This window comes from Ochotona princeps, chromosome 1 (genome assembly GCF_030435755.1).
Source record: "Ochotona princeps isolate mOchPri1 chromosome 1, mOchPri1.hap1, whole genome shotgun sequence".
In the NCBI taxonomy this organism is placed as follows: Eukaryota; Metazoa; Chordata; class Mammalia; order Lagomorpha; family Ochotonidae; genus Ochotona; species Ochotona princeps.
The window spans coordinates 83,245,565-83,273,082 of NC_080832.1; the positions used below are offsets into that span (position 1 = coordinate 83,245,565).

The window sequence follows — 27,518 nt, forward strand, 5'->3', positions numbered from 1 at the left end:
TAGTTCAAAAGTTCTATATAGTTACCAATCTTGCCACTCTAATTGCAATGAAATTTCTCTAGACTCCACTGGCTGACACAATCCACCTTAGAGTCTCTGCTCACCCAGGTATTCACTGTCAACTTTTTGCTTGGGTAGTTGATTGATTTGTTCTGTCCTTTGTCCCCTGTTATGATACCAGATGTCCTCTGTATGCTCCAGTATGGATACTGCCATATCCTCCATGTGCATCTGGATATACTGTTCACTGTTCCACCTAAGCCCCTGAGGAGGCCTAGATCTGACACATATACTGCATGGTCAGACCATGGAACCTGCAATTCTCTCCATGGTTGGGGTTGAGTCCAGCAAAGCAGCTGGAGGATTCCCCCAAGAAACTTCATTTGAGATGATCCCAGACCTGATTCTTGTGTGTGCATGCCAATAGAGGTTCCAGCATGGTCCATTGCCCAAATTGGCCTATACACACGTTGTTAGTTGCAATTGCTGGGGCAGTCGTCTCCAGCCCTGTCTTCTATGCAAACTAATGGGTTTTTGCAGTCTAGCCCCAAACTGTCCACTCTGCCCTGGCACACACCAGTGGGAACTGAAGCCTAGTTGGAGTGATGCACAATAACCCCCACCTTCTGCCCTGGTCCCGTACTTGCCAGTATGTACAGCAGACTGGTTCTTTCTACCCATATCCCATTCAGCTTTTATACATGTCAATGGACACCGAAGCCCCGTTCAACCCAAGCAGCCCTACTATCCAGCCCACACATGTGCTGCCGGATGTCACTTTGTCTAGCCATACCTGCCATAGTCATGGTTCTCATGCTTACCAGTCGGAGTGGCAACCCAACAGGGAGATGCCCCTTGTTTCCCTAATGGGCCCACTCCCACTCCCAGATCTTGCACTCTGGAGGTTGTAGTGTAGTTTAGCTTGACAGTTCCTCCCACACCCCACCCCCACCCTGCATAGATCTGTTAGCTGATGCTGTGGCTAAGCCCAACCAATCTGCAACCCCTCTGGCTTATTCATGTACCAGTAGGTACAGTCCACCCAGTCTGGCTTGTCCTAAATCCAGCCTACATGCAGGCCAACTGGTGTTGTGGCCTTGTCCAGCCTGGTCTGCCCCCAATCCCAGCTCTTGTGCTCACCAGTGACCCAGCAGGGGAGCTCCCTGCAGCCCCCCTACCGGTTCGTCCACTCTCCCCTGGGTCTCATATGTGCTGGTTGGGTTCTGCAGTCCAGTCTTGTATAGCTCACCCCACCTCGGCATTTTCCAGTTGGTTCTGTAGCCTTGCCAAGCCCGGCCCAGCCTGACCCCAGTTCCAGCTCATGTTGGTGGGAACTACAGTTTAGCCAGCTTTATTACCTTTTTTTTGCTAGTCTTGGGCTTAGCTTGCTCATTTTTTTCTAGTTCTTTAAGTTGCAAAATGAGAATCTCGGGTTTTATCAATGCATTTATAGCTATGAATTTTCTTCTTAGCAACACCTTCACTGTGTCACGTAAGTTTTGATAGGCTAGAGTTTTGTTCATGTCCTGCAGTCAGAACTTGGCTTTGGGATCTTCTATTTCTTGCTGTCTCATTCTTTTATGCATTATTAAGATTTGGTGGTGAAATATCCAAATGTTGTAGAACTGTTCATATCTCCTTTCAATTCTGTCAGTTTTTACTTTAAATACTTTGAAGGTCCATTACCAGGTGCCTAAATGTTATCATTTTACTCTGTCGAAGCTTTTAATATATAATGCCCTTGTGGATCTCATAAACTTTTTAAATTTAAAGTCTATTTAGTCTGATATTGGTGTAGTCATTCTTGCTGTCTTTATTATCAAATATCTTTCTTCGTCCTTTCACTTCCTAATCTCTTTATGTCTATAATCTAAATTGTCAGTTACAGTCAGCATGTAGTTGTATTTTTATTTTTATCTGTTCTGCCAAACCCTGAGTTTTGATTATAGGTTTTAATAAACTTACACTTAAAGTAATTACTGATAAGGAGGGATTTTTGTGTTTTTTGCTATTTGTTTACTATGTTTAAATTATTTTTTCCATTTCCTTTTTTTTTTTAAAGATTTATTCATTTTATTACAGCCAGATACACACAGAGGAGGAGAGACAGAGAGGAAGATCTTCCGTCCGATGATTCACTCCTCAAGTGAGCCGCAACGGGCCGATGCGCGCCAATCCGAAGCCGGGAACCTGGAGCCTCTTCCAGGTCTCCCACACGGGTGCAGGGTCCCAATGCATTGGGCCGTCCTCAACTGCCTTCCCAGGCCACAAGCAGGGAGCTGGATGGGAAGTGGAGCTGCCGGGATTAGAACCGGCGCCCATATGGGATCCCGGGGCTTTCAAGGCGAGGACTTTAGCCGCTAGGCCACGCCGCCGGGCCCTTCCATTTCCTTTTAAATATACTCTGTAGCTATTTTATTTGTGGTAGTCATGGGGGATTACATTAACATCCTAAAGTTACTGCACTCTGATTAGAATTAATATCAGCTTGACTTTAGCAGCATACAAAACTACATTTCCATCGCTACCTGTTTCAATTAATGTTGTGACAAAATTGTATTTATATGTATTGCATCCGAAAAAGGGGAAAACGAAAAATGAAACACTAAGAGAGGATCCCTTAAATCTCCTGGAAGTCAGTTAAGCCAGAGAAAAAGAGCCTTGCAATTACGGAGAATTGAAGTAATAGTGGTCAACTTTTTGGTCTGCACCTCTGTGATCAGCAGCAGCAATCACCTAAGCAAAATCTCTGAAGACTGGGAACAAGATCCTTTTTGCAGCTTTGGTTTGTGTAGCTTGCTTCCGGAACACTTGCACAGCTGCCTGCCATGGGGCTGTGGGTGGAGGATTAGTAGCTGCTACTGTGCTAAGTGCTGAAATGGATCAAAATTAACTGCAATTTATGGTCCAAACCTTCTCCTCTAAGTTGCCAGCACTTAATAGATTCCAGAGTTCCAAAATAGTTCCATCATTTTCTGCCAGTGAAATTGGTGTCTAGGTGTGGAGACAGATTCCTGATGCTTTTTCTACTCTTTCACCTTCCCAGAATCCTGCATTTTTTAAAGTGTGCACAGAGAGATTTAACAGAGAAAGAGCAATGTCCTGCCATAGTGACAGGAGGGGGCTTCAAAGGAGGAAAAGCCCCACTATAACTTTAACAGAGGGAAAAACCAAGGAACAAAGAGAATTTCCAAATTGCCAGCTCAAAAGTGATAGTGGAATTAGAACTCACTATTCCAGGCAGGCGAAAAATAAGGGAATCTTGTACATAGAATCAAATCTATTTTACAACTGAAAAGAATAAACAAGCAAATTAACACAGGTATTCATTTAATTTGTAATTGTGGAAAGCTTAAAAGCTGAAAGTTTAGAAGTTGCTCTGAAAAGTCAATTTTGGGTGAGACTGATGATGTTTCCTTGTGGTGCGGGGCAGAGAGCTGCAATCTTTCTGGAGGCACCAGGAGATGGAGGAGACGGGGTCCAAAGCAATGGCCGACACCCAATAAACCGGTGCCCTCCAGGAAACAACTGCTTGGGACACAGCATGTCAAGGAGAATTCTGCGAAATCTATCTGTGAGTTCAGTTTTCCTGTGCTCGTTGTTGGAACTGAGGGTGTCTTTTACGTGCACAGAAAAAATTAATATGTTTTAAATGGCTCAATCCATAATCATGTTTTAAGACATTATAAAAAGCAAAAAAGGACAGGGTTATGAAAAAGTATAAATGTATAGTGTATGATCCTTATATAATTCTAAATTTACTCCTCTGATCTTATACTTGAAAAGTGTGACTTAACTGCAATTTCATGTTTTGAAACCTTTATGTTTCACCTTAGCAATTAAATGTATCACTGGTCAGAACTGTGTTCAGAGGCTAGATCTATTTCCAAATTAGATTATCTCACACATACATAGTAAAAGAAAATAAGAGATTCTCCAAATCACTAAGAATTCCCATAGTTTTTGTACAAATTATTAAATGTTTATGGAGTATTTTGTCTCTGAACTGTTAAAAGGAATTATACAGGCTTTTCCAGTTACCAATTGTGAGCTAGAAAGTATGAAAAGCACAGACTATATTCATTTTTTGTTACAGTAAAATTTTCAAAGAAAACATTGGTGAAGAATTACATCTGTAAATCTTAGCTATACATATTTCTAGGTAGCTTATAACACACATATACACGAACACGTTGACAGTATACACCTCTAGAGCAAAAAAAGGAAAATTAACATGATCTCTCATTATGGGAAAACTGTGGAAGCACTTTTGTGAGAATATCCATCTGCTGTACTAGCTGTAATATTCAAAACAGACACTTCACTTGTGCAGGGGATTTACTCTCTATTTTGCCAAATCCAAAGGCAAAAAAATTACAATGTCTACATTTTTATGTAATAAAATACATTATAGTCACTAACGTCTAGCCAGTTGTTCACCGCCCAATGGCTTTTCAAAGTCAAGAAAATACACACCTTTGGACTTCATTTTTACATGGGTTTCACTGAGTTTTTAGAAACTTACTAGCAAGGACAAAATTCATGCTTCAGGTTTGGTAGATGGAAGCCAACCATTTGTATTCTTGAATTAGTTAAGAAAGAAACTTTGATGAGGGAATTTTTATTGGTTGATTTGCTCTCAATACATATCATAGATCACACAGTGGATCCAGAATTTCATGTTCTCATTTCTAAAGGTCATAATCATATTCTCAATGTAAAATTTTAATATAGGTTTTGTTTTTATTTTTTTAACCTGAAATCCTGCCTCAGTCCTCATGCTTTTTTAAAAAATATTTATTTTTATTGGAAAGTCAGATTTACAGAAAGGATGAGATACAGAGAAAAAAAAAATCTTCCACCCACTGGTTCACTCCCTAAGTGGCCCCAATGACCACAGCTGAGCCAATCCAAAGCCAGGAGCCAGGAGCTTTCTTTGGGTCTCCCATGCAAGTGTGGGGTCCCAAGGCTTTGAGCCATCCTCTACCGATTTCCAAGGCCTCAAGCAGGGAGGTGGATGGGAAGCAGAACAGCTGGGATATGAACTGGTCCCCATATGGGATCCCAGGCAAGCAAGGAGAGGACTTTAGCCACTAGGCTACAGCACTGCCTACCCTCCACCCCCCAGGTATAGTTTTATATGTGGACCTAAGCGCAAGCTGTGCCTTACCTCATTTGTAACAATCAAAGAGGTAGACACTGCTAAAAGCTCACTTACTATCCAAGCTAAAACTCACTTACTATTCACGCGGAAATCTTCTAAGTAGAATAGATGCGCAATGCATTTTTGTGTCTATCTGTTCCCTATCTTGGGGTTTGAAACTGTGGCCTTAATACTAGCATTATACTGCCAAGTGCAACGTGCATGGAAAGAAGTGGGAACAGATGTGTTCCAGACTCAACAGTGGTTTCTTCTTCATGTTGGACTGAGATACAATAGGTAAACTCAATCACAAACTGGCCATTTAAAAGAAAATATAGAACAAACATCTGCCATCTTTTCAGGTTACATGAATTGAAATCTTTCAGCTTCCATCTTTCTGGTAATAAAAACTTTTTAGTGTTAAAATGCTTATTGCTGCACATAACCAATCTCTGTTTATTAGTGGCTCATAAAAAAACCTCTTACTTCTTCTCTCCCTTTCTCTGTATTTCACTAGGCTTTATAGTAGTGAGTTGTTCCAGTTCATAGTTCATTTAGACAGTTCTGGGATTGTCAAGTCTGATTATCTTGGACTAAGTAAATAAGCTAAAATGAATATAAATGAAGCAAACTTTCAAGTAGATGTGATTTGAGTCTATAGTGCTGTAGTTGGGTTGTAACACAATATAAAAGAGCTTAAAAGGCCCAAGATAATTCAGTCTAAAATATCTTGGGTCTTTTTTCCATCTTAAAGTGAATTGAGCAATTCTGTTTGGTGGAAGATTGACAGCATAATGGAAACAGAGCAAACTGTACAATTTCTCACCAGGTAAGTGCATTAGCAGCAAAACTCATAATACAATCTGTTGGTTGAAAAGAGCATGAGGAGACTTCTGTTTTCTTATGAGGTGCCATATACTCATAGTTTTTGGCCAATTATACTTAACTACTGCCAAATTGCAGCTTTTGGAAAATACTTTCTACCCTGTAGCCTTCAGCAATAACATGAGAGACCTCGTAGATACTGATTCTTTTTTTAATTTGCTTGGCAGCATAATAAATGCAATTAAAACTGCTCACAAATATTTCCTCCTATTTATCATGCATCTACAGCATAACATATTAGCATGTGATAGCAATCCTGAACGATTCTATATGTTCTTGAGTATCAGTTGAGGATTAAATTGTTGACCAAATATTTTGATGATTTTTAAAAAATTTGCACATTTCACAGAAGCACTCTTTTTCTATATAGAACTTTCTGTGGGATAAACTTGCATTACATGAATGCAACAGACAGTTCTTACACAAACTTTAGGTACTTTCTAGCTCACTCGTTTCACTTACCAGAATCAGGAGACAACTCGAGGCCAACTTTGTGTGCTCAGGGATGGTGGAAAACACTGACAAAATCAGGCAACCAAACACAAGGAGAAAACTGTAAAAGAACAATAAGAAAAGAGAAATTTGATAAGAATTTCATCTTAAGATTATTAGTTTCATTTATTTATTTATAGTGACTAAAGCACCAAATTCATTAGGATGTGCATAGGTTAAATCACTAAGCCATTTTCAGCAGCAAAATACAATATATTATTCAGGGCAAACGGGGCTCATTTGCAAGTTTCTTGATGAAGACAATGTTTCTTTTGTGGGTGTATGTGAATGTTATTCTATATTTTATGTTCACATTCAAGAATCCATCAATTCCTATAAAATCCTTTGCCCAAGCAAGGGTCTTGAGAAAAATGCTCAGAAAGTATGTTCCCACTCTGCTTGTTGGGCAGGATGGGATGAACTCACTCTCTTTTCAAAGAAACAGAATCTGCCTCACATTGGACAGCACTGGTAAACCATCTAGAGCTCTACGCTATTATTACCATTGGCTCATTTGTCAGAGTCTGTTACTGCTCAAGGAGTTTCATTTGTCACTCCTTATGTTAATAATCAGACTAGAATAGGAAGAGGATGACTTTCCCAGTTGCCCATGCACTTTCCACTACTTTTCAATAGAAGTACTATTCAGAACACAATGATAGGGAATGCAAGTCAGGAGCTATGTGCAGACACTTTTTTATCCCAGGAATATGGGACTCCAATCAAGTGGGCTGGTGAGTTACCATGGACAATATCTAATAAAAGGGAAGGAAATTTTACTTCTATTAAAATGCAAAATGAAAATATGCAATTGTAAAAATTAGGAAAAACAAAGAAATAAGGAATAAGGAGGGAGGGTAGGGGATGTGGGCAAGAAGGAGGGTAGGTTTGGAAATACTCTAAGCTCCCAAATCTTATTGTAAAATACGTGTAATTTGTCTACTTTATATAAAAAATGAATAAAAAGACTGTAGGAAATAACCTCACTGGGAATCATCTTTTCAATCAATTGGAATTTTGTGTACTAGCATATTTGCATATTTATTTAAACAACAATTTCCCAAAATGCTTTAGGAATTTCTCCCCTAGAAGAACTGGCACTGTGGCTTAACCAGCAAAACTGCCACCTGAAACACCTGACATCCCCTACGGGCACGGTTTGTGTCTTACAGCTCCCCTTCCAATCCAGCTCCATTGTACTTTTTTTAAGATTTATTCATTTTTATTGCAAAGTCAGATATGCAGAGATTAGGAGAAACAGACAGGAAGATCTGCCCACTGATTCGCTCCCCAAGTGACTGCAACGGCCAGTGAGCGCCAATCTGAAGCCAGGAGCCAGGAACTTCCTCCAGGTCTCCCACACAGGTACAGGGTCCCAAGGCTTTGGGCTGCCCTCCACTGCTTTCCCAGGCCACAAGCAGGGAGCTGAATAGGAAGTGGAGTCGCAGGCATTAGAATAGGCACCTTTATGGGATCCCGGTACTTTCAAGGTGGGGACTTGAGACGCTAGGCCACGGCACCGGGCCCCCAGCTCCATGTTAATGGCCTGAGAAAAGCAGTGGAAGACAACACAAGTGGCTGGTCCTTTGCACCCACATGGGATACCTGGATGAAGCTCTTGGCTCTTGTCAATACAGCCATACGTGTATGAGCCAGCAGATTCACAATCTCAATCTCTCTCAATCTGACTTTCAAATAAACAAATAAATGTCTTTTTTAAAGGCAAGACTAGAAAAACAAGGAAAACTCTGAACTATTTACCGCTGATCACAATTTTTACTTCTACTCATCTCTTAGAAATGTATACAGTAAGTTCTGAAAAAAATGAGTTTCCATAATTTTTCCTTATGACAATGGAATTAGTCTTTGCCTCCTCTTGGTTTGCTTGCAAAAATCTTGCAGATGTTTTTACCACACTTAACTAGAAGCTCTGCAGGGCCTAAAGCTAGATATTGGCTAATTGCTATATTGGTAAAAAAAAAATGTGATTCCTCATTCCTATTTTTTGAAAAGAGTTTTTGTTGATATATTGCCATGTTCTTTCATTTACGTGCTGTGTGTATGGCTGCTTTTGTGCAGAACTGAAGAGATGCAACAAGATAGGATGGCCAACATCACAGAATCTGCTATTTGGATCTTCAGAGAAAAAAAATATTTTTAGCCCTGACAATATATAGCCTCTTTGATATAATGTCTTTCTTTCTATCCTAACACAGAAGAACTGGAGTGAAAGCTGCTGATTGCTTATGTTCTGCATGTCAGTAATCACTAACATTCCCAAAGGGCTTCCTATAAGATACACAAGATGGTAAATCCCATTCACATGAATTTTCTGACAGCATCCTCACCATCTTACAGACATGAAAACTGAGAACCATATTTGGTAACTCACGGAAGGCTATCTAGGAGAAAGAGAATTCAAGCACTGTGTAGTTGGCTTCCACACAGTGTTACTGAATGAGCATGCAAAAATAAAAATGGTATTAACATTCTTGGATTAGCAAGATATTTGAGGTTATTCCTCTACCTTCTGAAAGTTAGATAAAATTTGTTGCTTTCCAGTATAAGTGTCCAAGGGCAAGGAATCTCTTCATGCAAAAAAAAAAAAAAAAATTCATGTGCTCAATGCTTTAACAATTTATCATGCTTCTAATTTAAGCATTAATGGTTCAGAATGCTTTGGATTATACTTTAAATGAGGGCAAACATACTTGAAATTGTGAAGTAGTAGGTAAAACCTGGAGTACCAACCAATACGAGTGAGAAAATGAAGTTTAGAGGTCACTAAGGTATTTGGAATGATAATACAGTATCAATTAAGGATAATGAGACATGTTCTCCTCTTATGAGAGTTACCTCGTTATGTCCCTCACTCTTTTTTCCTGAGACCAGATCCATCAGGAAATATTAGAGAAATTGAACAGGGGACTATTTAATATTAATGATAACTTATTTCATCAAGAGTATTACAATGATCTCTGTGTTGAAGACAGATTTTATTAACTCCTTCATTAATATTTGTATGCTGCTTAAACCTTTTTCCCCATATCAACTACTTTTTCAATTTTCTTCTCTGAGTTAACATTACACTCCTTTCTAACATTAGTAGTTTCTTATCAACATTCTGTCATTGCTACCAAGGTCCATCTGTAAAGCATAAGCCAAAGGTTTCTATTGCTTTGCCTCTTTGGCTACTGATAATCAAATACATGAATTAATTTGCTCCTTTATTCATTCAGTAATTCTTTCATCCATCCAACCAGTCACCCATTTATCCAACCAGTAAATGTTCAACATAAAAGCTAGGCTGTGTCATGGAGATACAACATTAAACAAGATCACAGCTCAAAGTTTATGGAGGTATTTCTGGCAGTAAAGATACAAACTGATAACTAAAATAGTGAGGATATTGCAATGATAGGGAAAATACAGGGACACACAGAAGAGGAGGGATTATATAAGACTGGTGGTTGAATTTGTACATCCTAGTATTAAATGCAAATGTGGGGCCATGGGGCAACCATGAGGCTCAACAGGCAATTTTTCCACCTGCAATTGCCCACATTCCCACATGGGTGCCATTTGTGCCTGGCCACTCTACTTCTAATAAAGCTCCCTGCTTATGGTCTGAGAAAACAGCAGAAGATGGTCCAAATCATTGGGCTGCTGTACCTACATAGAAGACCTGAAAAAGCTCCTGGTTTCTGGCTTTGGATTAGATCAGCTCTAGCCATTGTGGCCATTTGGGGAGTGAACCAGTGGATGGAAGATCTTTGTCTCTCCTTCCATCTGTAAATTTGTTTTTCAAATAAGATAAACATATTTTCAAAACAATGTTTGGCCTTTTGTTAAGAAATATTTATATTATCAAGATGATGACAACAGAGTTTAATATGTGTGACATTTTTCTAAATGTGGAGCTTCATGCAGCCTCACAGGTTGTATACTCATGAAGCCAGACATACAGTATGGAAGTCTTCTTGGAATCAATAATGATGAAATCAAGACCTGCAGGCCAAGTGGTATTTAACTAGGACAATGGTTGGAGAGGAGAATTCTAGTGCAGGAGAATGTATAAGTGAAGGTTAGATGCAAGGACAACATCAGTATAATTTACTAACTACTCAATAAATTAGAATTAGTAGAGAATTGTTAACTAGGCTATTCTGTTATGTATCAGAAGCATAAGGAAAGCCATTTATTTTCGTAGGAATCACCTCAAGTCAAAGCTCCAGGCTTCAGCCTTGCCCAGCCTTGGCTATTGAGTCTACTCGGAGAGTGAACTAGTGAATGGAAGTTTGATCTTTCTCTCTGTGTCTCAATAATTATGTCAAAGAAATGGATATGTTTTTATTTTACAGAGAAATTTCTGAAGAAATAAATACCAGGAGGGGACAACATGATAGAGGCGGCAAGATAGAAGATATGGTCCAGCAAAGAATTTTCTCCCTGCTTCATATAATGAAAGTTATGGAATTTGCTGCACTGGAGAAAGAGGTAACTGAATGAGAACTCTGGTGGCTTGTTGGGGAGAGGCTTGTAAGGACATATCTGCATGTAGCTCAGTGAATAATGGAGAGTCATTGGCCATTTTTGAATAGAGTCCTAATATGATCAGAATCAGTCTCTGGAAAATTGATTTGGCAGCTGTGTGAGAGGATGGGCTAAGGGCAAGAGTGATCCAGGTTAGATTATAAACTAAGGTGGTAGAAATAAGAATGGAATGGCGAACACTGGAAGGATGCTATATACTAGGGAGTGGAGTTTGGGAAGGAAGATAGTGGCAAGAAGTCTGAGATTTCTGTATATAGTTTTTGGTAATCCTCTTAATGAGTCAGGAGGATAAACTGATTTAGGGAAGATGATAAATCTAGTTTTAGACACCCATGTGAAAAAGTTGTTTTAATTCTTAGGTGCAAAATTCAGCTGGAGACACAGGAGTACCTTATTTCCCAGGAGAAGTAAACTCATGAATTATGTTATCCCTAGGATGGTAGATGAAACATGTAAGATTTTGGCAATAAAAAGATATTTTTGGACCACTTCCTGATCTTGGTGAATGCCATCATGGAGAACAACAGACATGTATCATAAATGAGATCCTGGTAGCATTGCTGGAGCTAGGGAAAGCATGGTGTACCTGCTGATATTCTAGCTTCTGAGGGATGTGACCATGACCTACCCTCTCTAGAGGAAACATTGGCAAGCCTCTTGGACATGGATTGTTGTTACACAGGGTCCATATATCTCCATGGCATCTCTGAGCAGAAGTTCGTGCGTGGTAAACAAGGACAGGAAAAAAATAACAATGCCTTTATTTTTCACTCACAATGGCAATAAATGATGATGTTATTAACAGCAGTTGTGACATTGCCACTCACAAATTACAGCTCTTTTTAATATCCATTTTCCATTATCGATTAAATAAATTGTTTCATATCGAATACTGTTTTTGTTCATCATTAAGTTCCAAACTTTAATAGTCGTTAGATATATTACTAAGGTTTGTTTTTACTGTGTTAATGAGAATATGGATTCCTACATCACAAATGTGTTCAATATTTTGATAGCATTTCTTTTTTGGATAACATTTCAGCACAATTCTCTTTTGTAATCAAGTATGTTTTTATGCATTTAAAAATCTTATTCTGAGGAATGTGCAGGGACTCCTCTAGGTTGCTGAATGGTCCAGTGCACACAAAATGCTTACAATGCCTGTGGTGGAGAATTAAGAAGTCAGAGGCTGGGAGCTCAAAAAGGGCCCAGTTGGCAATAGCCATAAACCTATCCCTGTACATTTTTAAAATCAGTTTTTACAATATTGCCTATTCGTTTAGATACTAAACCCGATGCATATGCTTTCAAAATTATTCTTAACCACTATTGGATTTTGCTTTGCTGAAGGCAATTACTTGGGTTTGTTTTGTGCAAATTCATTTTTATCCTAACCTTCTTATTTTTAATTTAATTTAATTTTTGATGATGTTTACATCGTTGTTTAGGAAGGGAAGAGTCAAGGACTAGGGGAAAGGGTGTGAGACTATTTCCAAATTTTCTTTTTCTTTTTCTGCATTTGGGGGGGTTGGGGAGATAAAGGGAGAAGCCAGACCCAGCATCCCAACTGCCTCAGTACCTGGGGATGGGGAACGGCCACCTGATGTCATCACAAGGTCCCCAATGTGGAGCATGTTTTGAGGATTCTGCTCAAGTGACTTTAATAATTCTGAAATGCTATCAAGCTTGCAGATCTAAGGATAAGGAAATCCTTCTAAGGTCCACTACCATTCACCCAGAAATGTGCTGTCAAGCTTTACTGGAGTAATTGATCAATTTGTTCTGCCCTCCTTTCTCTGCTATTGACCCTGACCTTCTAACACAAACCTCTTTGGAAGGAGCTGATCATTTTAAGTGGAAAAGAGAGGTATTTATATATAAAAATTAAAAGTTAAAAAGTTAAAAGGATTCTGTGTTTACTCAATAAACTATCATCACTTCATTCCTGTGGGTTAATTGGGAATCAAGTTGTAATATTTGATTTGACAAAAAGTGTGACTTGCGAATATCATGAGTCCTTGTGGAACAGAGTCCAGCTTCCAAATCCCATGTCACAAGCACACATTCATTAAGAATTAAAATGATGAAAAAATAGGTCATTTAGAAAAGTTCTGCTGATGCTGCGTCGAATGGACCATAGCAAGTTATTTGACTGTTACTCACAAAGAGTATGTCTAGTCACTGGCAAATTGTGAATAATGCAATTAAGAATGGAGAACTAGGGCTGATGTTTAAGTCAGATAGCTCACAAAGCTTATCTTGGCACAGCAAGAAATGAAAGTACATGGTTTTTTGGTGGAAGTAGTCATATATTTTCACCTAAAAGGTTTCTTTATAAGGATTTGGAAGATCACAAGCTGTCCATGGTAAGTTAGTTATACTTATTAAGAAAGCTTTGCCTAAGATGTAGAATCAGCCCAGATGTTCATCAACTGATGATTTCACAAAGAAAAGGGGGTAATATGCACCTTATGGAATAATACTCAGCTAAAAACATGGAACAAAATCCAATCTTTTGCAACAAAATGGATGAAACCAGAAATCATTATGTTGTTAATGAAATAAACCAGTCTCAAGATGAAAAATATTGTATGCTTCCTGATTTATGGCAGCTAATCATAAGGATACAAAAAAGTTCAGGAATAAAATGATTACTGTGGGATAGGATTGTCGTTTTAGCCTATGTATATATTGTAGTAGAAATGTAGTCTTTCGGTCTTTTTATTTGTCAGATATTATGATTATCAGCAAATTCAGCCTGTGAATATAGGTTAGATTAAAATTATGGCTGTGAAATACTGCAGAAGAGAGGGAAAGAGAGAAGGATGAGAGTTGCTAGGGATTGAAGGAAGTGTGTTTGTTCTCCTGAAGCTGCACCTAAAGAATGCATAAAATCTGTTTTCTTCATATTAATAAAAAAGTAAAAAGATAAATTTCTTCAGGAGGGGAGATCTTAAACAGCTTTTAAATGGACTGGGATCATGAGACACAGATAAAGGATTCTAATGGGAGGTAGAACAGAATCTCTTAAGAAAACAGTTCTTCAGAAGTAACTGCCAAATGAAATTCACCTGTATCTCTAACTTTTCATAAATTTTTAAGTACGGCTTTGATAAAGTATGCATTTCAGTACATTTGATGGAAGACCTTACGGATATATCATGAATTATGATGACTGGATTATACACTCTGGCATTAGTGACCAATGATGGCCTGCTGGCTGACATACTTGCCTGGAGGATAAGCCACCTAAAGAAATTAAAAGCAAAAAGTAGAACCAAAAACCCAACCCACACTATACCAAACCAAAACCAAAACAAAACTAAAAAACCCTCATCATCAAAGGAAAGGGCTGAGATGCATGTTTTGCTTCCAGAATTCCAAATTTATCTCTCCTTCTGAAGTTGGTACTTTGAAAAATGTTCTTTCTGAATAATTATTCCATGAGAGAAGTACATTCTTTACCTGAAATCCATTCACAGTATGTCCCAGCTTCCATTACAAAGCAATAAAAATGAACTATGACAATTCGGATGTCTTTAATGGTGATCCAGAATATTTGATTAAAAACACTATAATTCTGCTTCTTAACTGCAATGAGTCCTAAATATTAATCACCAACCTAGTCAGTAAGTAATGTTGCTGTAATTTCTGTGAAGTTTTAAAGAAGGGTCATCAGATGCCAGATTCTTAAAAATGAACTGCTTCATTTCATGTGTGTGGCATTTAGAGAAAAAAGCAGTATCTTCTTGGTTGCTGTATTTCTTTCAAGGGCCACGACTAAGATCAATAAATTAGAATAAGGCAGGCAATCCCATAATCAGTTCAAAAGCCTTCCTTCAGAGATGACAGCAGAATCAGCCAACACAGGCATAGACCAAGCTGTTCCTGATTCTCACCCCAGCATCAGGGAACTGATGTGTCTCCAAGCATTTCTGATGGCCTCCCTCCCAGGACTGACTTATTTTTAAAACACCTGTGGTGGACAGTTGTGCAGTTTCTCTTAGAACCCTAGCAGTTTCCAAGCCCTTCTGCCCCTCTGAGCGCCCCTGCCTATTACAGCCAGAGCCACTTCTCATGACCACTTTCCTCTCCAAGTCAGCTCCTTATCTGGAAACATGCCTTTATGGATTGGTCTTCTGTCATGCCCTAAGCACAGGGAGCATGTGCTTCCACCCTAATACAGTTCTTCAGATACTGGATATTAGTTTTACCATGATTTCCTATCAGCTTTCAGACTCAGTAGACCAGGACCAGTTTGTTGTCTGCTTTGCCTGTGAGACAATGTCCAGAGTCATCACTCCCCCTGTTTGTGTTCTTTACGTTTTCCCAGTTCCTTAGCACACCTTTCAAAATGGAACTCAGACCCATCACCATTTTGCACCACAAGCACAACATTTTAAATTTTAAATAGCAACAATGAAAAAGTTCCCTCCCAATTCCTGTCTAGGGAATTCAAGTCCAACCTTTCCACTGCCTGGCTATTTGCAAATATCTGGGATGAAATAAAACTGTCTCAAGGATATGCAGTTGCTTGCTTACTTACACATTCCTACTACATGACAAGCCATGAGCAAACCTGTGTTCTTGGACTGTACTACCTTGTTTCCAAAGTAGTAATCTCCGATAAACTGTGTTTGATTTTTCAATTTTCATGAGAAGGAGTAAAAAAGAATTCAAACAACTTACTGTACTACAACTTAAAAAATTTCTCGGAATTTCACCTTGTATTTATTCAGTGATGTATTCTGGGAGTGATTTTTCTCAGGTTAACATGGAAAACCTATTACCTTGGAAAATTGATGGAATCATTGTTTGTTGTGACTATAATTTTAAACATATTTCTCTTTTTGTTTTGGCTACTATAAAGTTCATTTTGATAATGGCCCATGTATCTCCATCACACAGCTTTCTGGATTAATTTCATTCCTGACTTGTTTATGCCATTCTATCATTATTGTGTCTTCACTGTATTCTATCAGCCACAAGTATTTATAGACATTGTTCCAGGAACTCAGGCATAGTCTGTCCCCTAACAAAGTTTTCAGCTTAGTGGGAAGACAGATGTTTGTTTTAATCCACTTACACTATCTAAAGGGTGCTAGCAGTCTCAAGTCTTTTCTACACGATGCAAGATCTACACAATATACTTGATACAAGTCCCTGAAAAGAGGATAATGTTGAACAACTGGTGCTGGGAAAATTGGAATTCCACATGCAGAAGTATGAAACAAGATCCCTACTTTATACCTACTACAAAAATGGACTCAAAATGGAACAAGAATCTAAATCTAAGACCTGCTAACATCAACTTACTAGAGGAAAATATTGGGAAAGCTCTACAAGACATTGTGCTTTGAAAAGACCCCAGAAGCACAGGCAATTCAAGCAAAAACAGACAAATGGGATTACATCAAGCTAAGAAGCTTCTGCCCTGCAAACGAAACCTTTTCCAAAATGAAAAAGCAACTGACAATGCAAATAATTATGCAAACATGATAAAAGGTTAATATCCAGAATCTACAAAGAGCTCAAGAAACTCAACAACAACAAAACAAACAAAATCTGGTTAAGAAATGGGCAAAGGGCCACAACACTTTTTATCAGGGCCAAGCTGAAGTCAGCATTTGAAACTATCTTCAGCTGCTGCTTTTAGGTGCATTAGCAGGGACCTGGATTGGAAGTACAGTAACTGGGACTCACAGAGCTCACATATGGAATGCCAGTAGCATGAGCAGCAGTGTAAAGGGTTGCACCACAATACCAGTCCCTACTTAAGTTTTTTTGACACTCAGAATATTTGTATATCTCTAATCATTTGGTACTCATACAATTTTTTCAAGATTTGGTAAAGTTTGTCATAAAAGTTCTTTGATTTCACTTATGAATATTTTGGTCCCTTATAGCAATATAGATTCAGTAATGGCAACTGACTACTTGCATTAGGTTGACTACCTTGTTTTGTGCCTGCCATGTTCTCTACATACATACAGTAAAGCAATCTAAATTTTTTAAAAATTTATTTATTTATTTGAAAGCCAGATTCGCAGTGAGGAGAGACAGAGGGAAAGATCTTCCATCTGCAGGTTCACTCCCCAAATGGCTGCAACAGCCAGAGCTGAGCAGATCCAAAGCTAGGAGCCAGGAGCTTCTATTGGGTCTCCCACATGGGTACAGGGTTTCGGGGCTCTGGACCATTCTCTACTACTTTCCCAGATCACAAGCATGGAGCTGGATGAGAACTGGAGCAACTGGTGCTCATATGGCATCCCAGCACTTGCAAAGGGAGGATTAGGGAATTGAACCATTGTACCAGGTCCCAAAACTTCTAAGTTCTTTGGGAAAGATTTCTGGCGGCATAAGATTGGATTCTTATATTACTTATTTTCAGTTTTCTGTTAAAGGTCCCTGACAGGATTTTGAATCTTGTTTTTCATATCATACAAAATTATTTTTCTAATTTTAAAAAAAAATGCTTTAAAATTAATAGTAATTATACATATTTATGGGCTACAGTGTGACATTCCAATACATGTATATAAGGTCTATGAATTAAAACAAAGTAACCAACCTAATGTAAGGTAGTTAAACTGATGCAAAATATTAATTCCAAGTTAATTACTTTATGCAGTAGTTTTTCTCCTTCACAAACTAGTGATGCCAACTCAATTAAGTCTAATCTAGGAATCTCACAAAAATTAACATTTTTAAGCTACCCTGAATTGTAAGGCTATAAGAAGAATGCATCACCTATATCCAAAGAATTTACAGCTGTATCCTAAAAGGAAAAAGGGAAGGATGGAGGTAGAGAGAGAGAGAGAGAGAGAACGAGAGAAAAAGAGGATACAAAACCCACATATGCTTACTTATGTGCTAAAGTTATCCAAGAAGTCAAAAATAAAATAAAGCATTTAAAGTATTAGCATTAATGTTATGTGGTTAAAGTTCCATGGTCACTCACAACATTGGCAATGATTGCTTGAGCACAGGGCTGCTGGTAGAAACTGTTGCTGCAGACCGAGTCTTCTCTGGATCTCTACGGCATGAGCTGCCCCTGTGCATCAAGCCATACACACTGTGTGTGTAGGTGTGTGTAATTATAAAAACTAGTTCCCAGCTCACAGGGAAGAACAGCAAAAGTCATGCCAGTTTCTCACTGGTTACTTCCTTTATGCCTGAAGAATTCAGTAACAATAAAAATAAGGAAAAGGAAAAAAAAGATTTTTTTTTTTGCTCTGTGTGCATTCTCTTTCAACATACAAAGTTTACTGGGGCAGATGTATCTGTGAACCTTTATTTTGATGTCTACTTCCAGACATCATCATCTGATGTTTCACTACTACTGCTGAGTCCTCAAAGGCCATTACTTCAGAAATGGAGACTCAGAGCTTCTTTCTTCATTTTGTGCATATGTTATCCACTAGGTTATTGTGAATTATAGCCTCCCCACTATGCTGTATAACATGAAAAACCCATTCCTTTGATCTAATTCTGATTTGATATAAAGTATCCAAATTCCATCTGTCCTCTCCTACACCTCCCGGCCTCAATCCATCAGGATTCTGTCTTCAAACTGAGTTTTTTTTTTTTTCCTTATTTGAGGAATAACATGTGGGATTTGTCTTTCCATGTCTGGCTTATTTCACTTAGCATGACACTAACTATGTTTCTTTATCTATATATTCTGTTCAGTTTAGTCTGTTTTTTAAAAAGATCACAACCTTCTTGACAAGAGGTCTTGTGATGGAAAGGTTTAACACTGTTCCCAATTGTTAAGCAATCTCCGTGTGCCTATCTCACGTCTAAGTCTCTCGAAAACACTCAGTCTGGAATGAATTAAATGAATTTTTACCTATTAACATTAAATTGAAAACAGCAAGTTTTTTATGGTACTCAAAAAGAAAAAAGCATTTTCTTTTTATCCTGGTAGATGGGACAGGCAAGGGACAACTAAATGGAATGATTGGGAATGGTCTTCTTCCATAGAGTAAGGCCCGCAGAGTATTAACTCTTAAGGAGCCAAAGTCTGCAATTTAAAACTCCATTACAGTCAGGAACTTGCCTCTGTCAGCTCTGTTTCTGTGTCCTTTCCTGAGAAAATAACAGATTGAAAACCAGTGTGCATTGCTCAGGGATAATTAATTTAAAGTAATTTTTAAAAACCCAGTATTTCCTACTCATTTTCAATGCATGCAACGACAGTATTCTTTCTGATATTATATATTGTTACTTTGTTACATTTTTCCACTGAGGAAATAGCACCATCTGGAATTACATATTTATTTGTTAAAGCTAGACTCCTCTTTTGGAATGTAAAGCACACGAGGGCAGGAATTTTCTCCTTTATTCATTGCTTTATTTCCAGTATGAAAAATGGGATCTGAAACAGGAGCTAATCAACTCATACATGCAATATGTATAATGCATTTTATACTAGTACATGCCAGCTCATGCTTGAGGTGCTAAAGGTGCTGTAATGAACAAAATAACCAAAATCCTTGTCCTTACAAGGGTACAGTCTACTTTTATTTGTGAGATGGGCCACACGCAGTGTAAGTAAATAAAATGCTCACTGCCTTAGTGAGGGATAACTGCTAAGAAGTGGAGTATGTGGAGAACAGCACCATTCAGAAAAAGGAAAGGGTGCAGATAAATGGAGATCTAGAAGTTTTGACAAGAATGGCCAGGGGAAGTCTCAGTGAAAAGGTGACTGCATTGATTTTCAAATGTGAAATCCCATAATGCTTTAAACCAAAGCAATGATGCTCTTGAAATTCAGCCTACGTAGGTTTTCCAACCCTGCTCCCCAATGGACTGCTTTCATCACGCTGATTCCTTGTTTTAAACTTACATATCCAAATTCCTTTGTCTGGCTTTCACGATATGCAAAAGAACACGAATTCCTTAACAGCAGACCTCTGGAGAGGCCCATCTTTTTCCTATTTTCTGCACTGTGCCATGCTATAACAGATCTATGTGAAATATAGAATTCCAGCTTTGTTCTGTTTCCCCCTGCCTGCAGTAGCAGTCAGTAAGTGACATGTCAGCTGAGCATTTGGTACAAGAAATGCTTGGGACACTTGAATCCCAGGTGGGAGTGTCCAGATTCAAGTCATGGCTCTACTTCTGATTCTAGTTTCCCACTAATGTGCACTCTGGCAGGCAGAGATGACAGTTGGAGTAGTTGGATTCATAACACTCAAATGGGAGACTGGGATTGAGATCCTAGTTCCTAAAAGTTGTTTGGTCCAGCTCCAGCTGTTGCAGGCATTTGTGGATTCAACCAAGAGATAAAAGATCTCTCTGTCTCTCTACCTTTCAAATAAGTAAATAAAAATTTTAAAGTACTATGAGAGTGCATTAAATTGGGATACAATGTAAAATGTCTGCTTACAAAGCAAGATATTCAAAATGTAAAACACGAAAGGTCTGAGATACTCACAAGAATCTGACTCTGTCCAAGTAAATTCACCTGAATGACTAACACCTGGGTTTGCCTGTGTACAATGAGAAGCTTGAGACTGACAAGTCACTGTATCCTGTCAACGCACAGCCTCTTTGGCGAGCTGGACCTCAATGCTCAACCCTTTGATAACCTGTTTCCTGGGAAATTTTGAAGCTGTCCTAGATAAATTGTGATGCTGCTTGGCTGCAGCTGGTACATGGGAATGAGCCTTGGTGAAATGGTCAGTGATTCCAATTTATCATTAAAATAACCACTAATGACCCTGCTGTTGTACATGCCATGCTAATGATAATCTGCCCGTGAAACAGCTGAGAATGGAGCGGCCCTCAGAGGAACAAGATAATTACACAACTGAATGAAAGAAAAGTTCTCTGTATGGGTGAGAAGGAGACACTTGGACAATCTATGTTTCTCTTAAAGCCATCATCACATGAGATTACTTTTGGTGCTTACACCATGGAAAAGAACCCAGTCTATCAGTTTTGATAACATGAGCCCATGTGGATTAAATTTTCCATGCTTTGTTTCAAAGGGTCTGTTTATGTAACAGTGAATTATGACAAAGGTTGAAAGCATATGTTAAAATATGTTTGACAAGAGTTGGCTGGTTTGAATCATTTTTTGCACAAAAAAGGTTGTAAATTTATTGGACAAATAGTGGCTTAATCATTGAAAACTTCCCTAGACATACGATTATACTCACTATATTAACTGAATATTAAAAATAAAAATTCTGAAATATAATTTATGTAAATATTATTGGGAACTAAATTGAAGAAGACAAAAGTAGTTTTAGGATACTTTCTTTGAGCCTATGGAATTGTGCCATAAAATTAAAAATAAAATAGCAAAAAAGAAGAAGAAAAGATTCTCATCCCTAGTGCAAAGAAGAAGAAAAAAAAGTGCATGTGTAAAATACAGAAAATTTGTTTCCTTATATAAACAATCAGCAAAATAATTTCATAAAAAGAAAAAAAAGATGCCTTCCTTATAAACCAAAAACTATTTTAAGGAACTATATTTGATAATTAAAGAGTCAATTAAAAATCTGGTTACTTTCAGCTGATTAGATCCACCTGCTTCAAAAACACATTTTCCTTGAACAGTTTTGTGATAGCATTCACACTTCATGGAAAAGTGTAGTGCAGCTGTTTGTCACACATAGACACAAGAGGACCCATCACTTCTCATGCAGTGAGAGTGTTTTAAAGTCATCAGAAGCCAAGAACTGGCAACCAAATTGTGCCAGATAATGCTATGGGGCCTAGGAAGTGGGAATTGTTATTGATTTTCTCTATTCCATTTGCCCTTCAGAAATAAGGTAGTAAAGTGACTAAAACAGCAGAAAACAAAATTTCCCTGAGTAGTTAAAGTACTCTTGGCAGTAGCCTTTATGATGTGTACATTAACAGGAAAAAATAAACTCAGCAGACAGAAGTCTCTAGAGACTAATAACCTAAGTTCTGAAACCACGACACATGTAAGTATCTGCCCAATGAACACAGTGGATAGATGTTTCTCTATGGATCAACCTGCAAGGGCACTTGTAGCTCTTGGTGACCAGACTTGAGAGGAAGTAGAAAAAAGAGCCTCATTGTGTAAAGCCAAAGAAATACTTTATGGAACAGAAAGACTGAGAAGCAATAGACACTAGACACACACTTCCTCTTTCCCAAAATACATTCAGTCAGCTTTAAAAATTGCAGACACGCCTCCAGATCCAGCAAGTAGGCAAAAGGGTATGTTTTCTCTTGCTGATATCCAGAATTCCTCATATCCCTTTTGGGACCAAGCATTGAAGTGATGATTCCATGTAGATAGAAACACATTGGTGATGGTGAGAAGGAGAGATAGGATCTAGTTCTATGTAATACAGTATTTTCTCTTGCTGTGAAATTTCTGGAGCTGTTTACTTGAATTTTGTTGCTATTGTTTGAAGTACTCAGTTGAAACTAAAACATATGAGTGGTGCTGGGAGACATGATAGTAGAAAGTACTATTGCTACAGAATTTTTTCTTTTGCCCTAATAGTCATTTTTCACTGGCAAGTATTCTTCTGTTCAAGTATATATTTGAAAGACAATCAGAGAGAAAGAGATGGAGATAGGGATAGAGAGGGATTTATTCCATCTGCTAGTTTATTCCCCAAATTAGTTCATTGACAAGGCTGGATTGAGTCAAAGCCAGGAGGCTGGAACTTCGTCCGGTTCTCTCAGAATTATCTTTTGCTGTATTCCTAGGTACATTAGCAGGAGTCAGATTGGAAGTGGAGCCTCCAGGACTCAAATAAGGGGGCATATGGGACCGTTATGTCCCAGGCAGGGAATTAAACCACCATGCAATAATGCTGGCCCTCAAATCTTCTATCTTTTTGTGGAAACATAACTCAATTTTCTCACTAGTAAGGCAACAGAGATGCTGTATATAAAGTGAAATGTCCCTGATAGTTTTCATCTACCGTTTTTAGATATTCTGCTGTTCTCACTTCTATTCAGAGAGTAGTAGCAGAAAGGCCAGTCTATTGGAAGAACAAATAATACTTTTTCAATTCCTGGGCCCTCCAATATGAATGAAGCTGGAAAGGACTCAGATCATCAACTGCATAATCTAGACAAAAGCACTATTTTCTTCTTTTGCCATAAGAGTATAGGGTGCATCTTTTGCCATGGCATCTGCAGGAGAAGAGAGGTAGGTGAAAGATTTATCACAGAGATGAGTGGACTTCTTGTAGAAAGGGTCATACAACAAACATTTTAGATTTTGTGAGCCTTATGAACTCTTTTGCAATTACTCAGCTCTGCAGTTGGGCAGAAGCAGCCACTGACCTTCCACGAATACTTCTGAGTGTGTCTAATAAAACTTTATACAGGCAGTGGGCTACAGGCTGTGGTTTGTGGACACTTGGTTTCAAGTATTACTACAGCAACTGTGTGATTTCCACACTCATCTGACATGACCCATAGTCGTTTTTCTGCTCTTGAATGCATGCCTCAGAAAACTTTCAGGATGTACTTTCTCTTAATTCAGTATTTCTTACAAAGAGTTCATCTTGCAGGCAATTTTATTTCACAATTTATTGTGGATTTAAAAGTTATCATTCAAAAATGAATTTAAGGCATAGAAAAAATTAATATACACTAGTCAGTGTTAGTATCTTTAAATACAAAAATAACCATGGAAAATATATGTAAGGAGAAAAAAATCACTTAGTTTGAAATTCCTTTGGCAGAAAACATTTCTGAACATAAATCTGAAAGTGACAGAACTAAGAGAAAAAAGTTTCCTATTTTTTTTATTCCTTTAATGTTAAATCATTAGATAAAGACCAGCTGTTCAGAAAAGTATTTGATCTCTGCCTTCTCTGCTTAATGTTATTTAGTGGAAAATCATAATTGAAAGAAAATTAAATCAACCATATCTTATTATCTGGAATGGACATCTTTCACATCACTATAAATTCTAAGGGCTTTTGTTGCAAGAGGCAGGATTTCATTTCTTCCTTTTTTTAAATGACTGAGTAGTACTTTTTTAAAACACTGTCATCAATGGATGGACGTCTGGGTTGATTCTGTATTGTGAATGGAGCTGAAATAAACATGAGGATATAGATAACTCTTTCATGTGCTGATTTCATTTTGTTTTGCAACAAAATGGACAGAATTGGACAACATTAGCCTTTGCAAAACAAAGCAGTACCCAAAAGACAAATATATGTGTTTCCTGGTTTGTGGCAACTAATATACACAGGGTACAAAAATGTAACATATGTGAATGAAACTGACATTTTTAGATATGTTGTTTACATCCCTTGTGTACATTCTTTTTTTTTTTTTTTTAAGATTTTATTATTATTGGAAAGCCGGATATACAGAGAGGAGGAGAGACAGAGAGGAAGATCTTCCATCCGATGATTCATCCCCCAAGTGAGCCACAACGGGCCGGTGCTACGCCAATCTGATGCCGGGACCAGGAACTTCTTCCAGGTCTCCCACGCGGGTTCAGGGTCCCAAAGCTTTGGGCCATCCAAGACTGCTTTCCCAGGCCACAAGCAGGGAGCTGGATGGGAAGTGGAGCCGCCGGGATAAGAGCCGGCGCCCATATGGGATCCCGGGGCTTTCAAGGCGAGGACTTTAGCTGCTAGGCCACGCCGTTGGGCCCCCTTGTGTACATTCTTATGGAACACTGGTCTTTTTCCTACTCCTATTCATTGAATCCCTTATTTAGTGGAGGGTTAAAAGTGCAGTATGCATCTCTACTTTCAAATCAAAGATGGGTTACCAATGAAACTGTTAACTATATCTTGACAAACGGATCCTGGACTCTGCCATTTTCATACCTACGATATCAGGATACAACTAAATAGAAGAATGATGTACTTACTGAGGACTTCTTGATGGACTTATTGGTTATGAAGGACTATGTTATTGTAATGATATTGGGGAAATTGGAGAAGGAGAAAGGGTACTTTAGAAGAGGGGAAGGGAAATACTAGAACGCATGAACTGTATCATAAAATAATAAAACAAACAAATTAAAAAAAATTTTAGGGAAACCATTATATTTTGTCTTATCAAGTTTTGTCAAAGTGTTATTTATTAGTTTTCCATTACTTCAAAGACAAAGAATTATTAAAACGAGTTTTTCACTAAAAAAAATGATTGGGATTATAAAATTATTTAAAAACCATGTAATATATAATATAGAATTTATATAGCTAAGTATTAAAAATATAACAAAATAATACATTTATATTAATCTTAAAATTAAGAATTATATAATTATAGTATAAAATATAACATAAAAATATGTCATTGTAAAATGGAAGAAAGAGGATAGGTAAGAACATAGGCAGGAAGGAAGAGATGGAAAGTTTTCATTGTGCTGTTAAATCTGTACATTTGAAATATATGATATTTGTTCACCTTATACAAATAAAAATTTTAAAAAGAATTCTGCCAGCTTGAATAAAAGTTTCTAGAGCATCTCTGCTGAGAAATTTTGTGAAGCAAAACAATTTTCTATTGTTCAATTTCAAAATAATTTTTCACAATAATCAGGTTTTTTTTGGAAAGACTTTATTTTTATTTGAAAGGTAGAATTTATGGAGAGGAATGGAGAGAGTGAGGGAAGTTTGGAGGAAGATCTTTCATCCAATGGTTCATTCCCAAAATGGCCACAATGGCTGGAGCTAAGCCAATCAGAAACCAGGAGCCAGAGCCAGGAGCTTTATCCAAGTCTCCCACGTGGCTGCAGGAGCCCAAGGACTTGGGCCATCTTTTGCTGCTTTCCTAGGCCATAAGAAAGGAGCTGGATCATAAGTGAACACTTGGGATATGAACTTATGCCTATATGAGATGCCAGTGCTACAGGCAGAGGCTTAGCCCACTGTGTCATAGTGCTGGTTCCCAAATAATCATATTTTTAAAGAAATCTGATTTTCTTTTCTATAAAGCCATATATATTTTTTCAATTTTTTATAACACGCGCATATAAACATGCATATAATTTTCAGTGCTTCTGAGCATAACTCCAACATTCAATACTTACAAAATTACATGACATTTCTAATAAAGTAGTATTGACTACAATGGTTTCATTTAACTATTTTATTTTTAAGAGAAGTTTTGAGTTCATTGAAAAATTGAGAAGAAATTGCGAAGTTTTACCATGATTCCAAGTTTTTAAATCTTTATTTCCACTGAGTAGCAAATTTTCTAAAGATTGAATTTTCTTTTTACTAACTCAAAAATTTATAGCCCTTTTAATATGATATGATTGTAGCAACCAGTAACCTATAACCAAGAAACTTAAGTAAGGCTATATGTTGCAGAAAGTGTGGTCAAATTTTTTTGAACATGAGGCATCAGTGAATGTATGAGTATTGTTTTTATTGTCAACTAAGGAACTTCTATTTCACTATGACTTAGTGATCTAGGGGGGGTTGATGGAACTAACATGCAATTAGGCATTAGAAGTTCTGAAATTTAGATTTGCTTCATTACATCCTAATTTCAAGCCCTCAGGCAAATCACTTATCTCTTTACACAAAGTAGTAGCTCAATAATCATTTTCCGTGACTTGTTAAATGGTATATTTAATGACAAACAGATGCTCATCATTTTACTAGTATATAGAAAATATGAGTCCTTACAAGACTGTATTCATGCATTACATTTTTAAGGGGAGAATTTCAGAATTGACTTTTGGCAAGGAAAAATGTATTCAGATCAATGTAATGTGCAGAGGTTGAAGGTATAATAAATGTTGCCATGGTTAGATAAATGTTGTCATAATATGCACACTAGGAAATGAATTTCCTGGCAGCAAGAAAGGCAGAGCAGTTCATGATGCTACACCAAAGCCTTTAGCAGCCTATATTCAAAAACATGCTAGATTACACTTAAATCCACATACAATTTAGATTTTTCAGATTGTTTTAGGTTTCTATAAATGTGCATATGTAACAGACACTTGATGATACTCAAATCATTCAACAGTTGTATCAAATTTTAAATGCTTCATCCACTGAAGATAGTGGTTATCTTTTTTTTTTAATCTATTTTATTGTATTGTTGACAATCTTTACATAGTTAATTACACTTAAAGGAAAAAGAAGAAAAAGAAAAAAGAAAAAAAAAGAGAGAAGACAAAAAAAGGTTCAGGGGGGTAGGGAAGTGGGTAATGCTATTATGTCAATATTGTTTCCATCATGTATCTGAGGTAAAGGAGGATATTGAGGGAGAAGCCCCACCCGGTTTCCTGCCCACCCCAAGTCCCGGATGTGGGGCATGCTCTGAGATATTTGCTCAAGTGGTTTTAATAGTTCTCCAGTTATGAATCGCTGCCAGTTTCGCTCGATGAGGTCGTCCACTGATTGATATGGTCCATCATAAAGTCTCCGTTTGCCCCATATTTCGCTGCCAACATATAGCTGAGATGATTGTCCTGTTCTGTCTTCTGTCTTTTCTTGGTTAGAGT

The 27,518-nt window shown here is 37.8% G+C and overlaps 1 protein-coding gene across 1 annotated transcript in view; it reads right to left on the reverse strand.

Annotated features, from left to right (window-relative positions):
- KCNQ5 (potassium voltage-gated channel subfamily Q member 5) overlaps positions 1-27,518 on the reverse strand; it is a 558,133-nt gene that overhangs the window by 181,277 nt on the left and 349,338 nt on the right. The window contains exon 2 of the mRNA XM_004580459.2: positions 6,491-6,581. Within this exon, the coding sequence (XP_004580516.2) occupies positions 6,491-6,581 (91 nt within the window). The remainder of the gene's footprint in view (positions 1-6,490; positions 6,582-27,518) is intronic.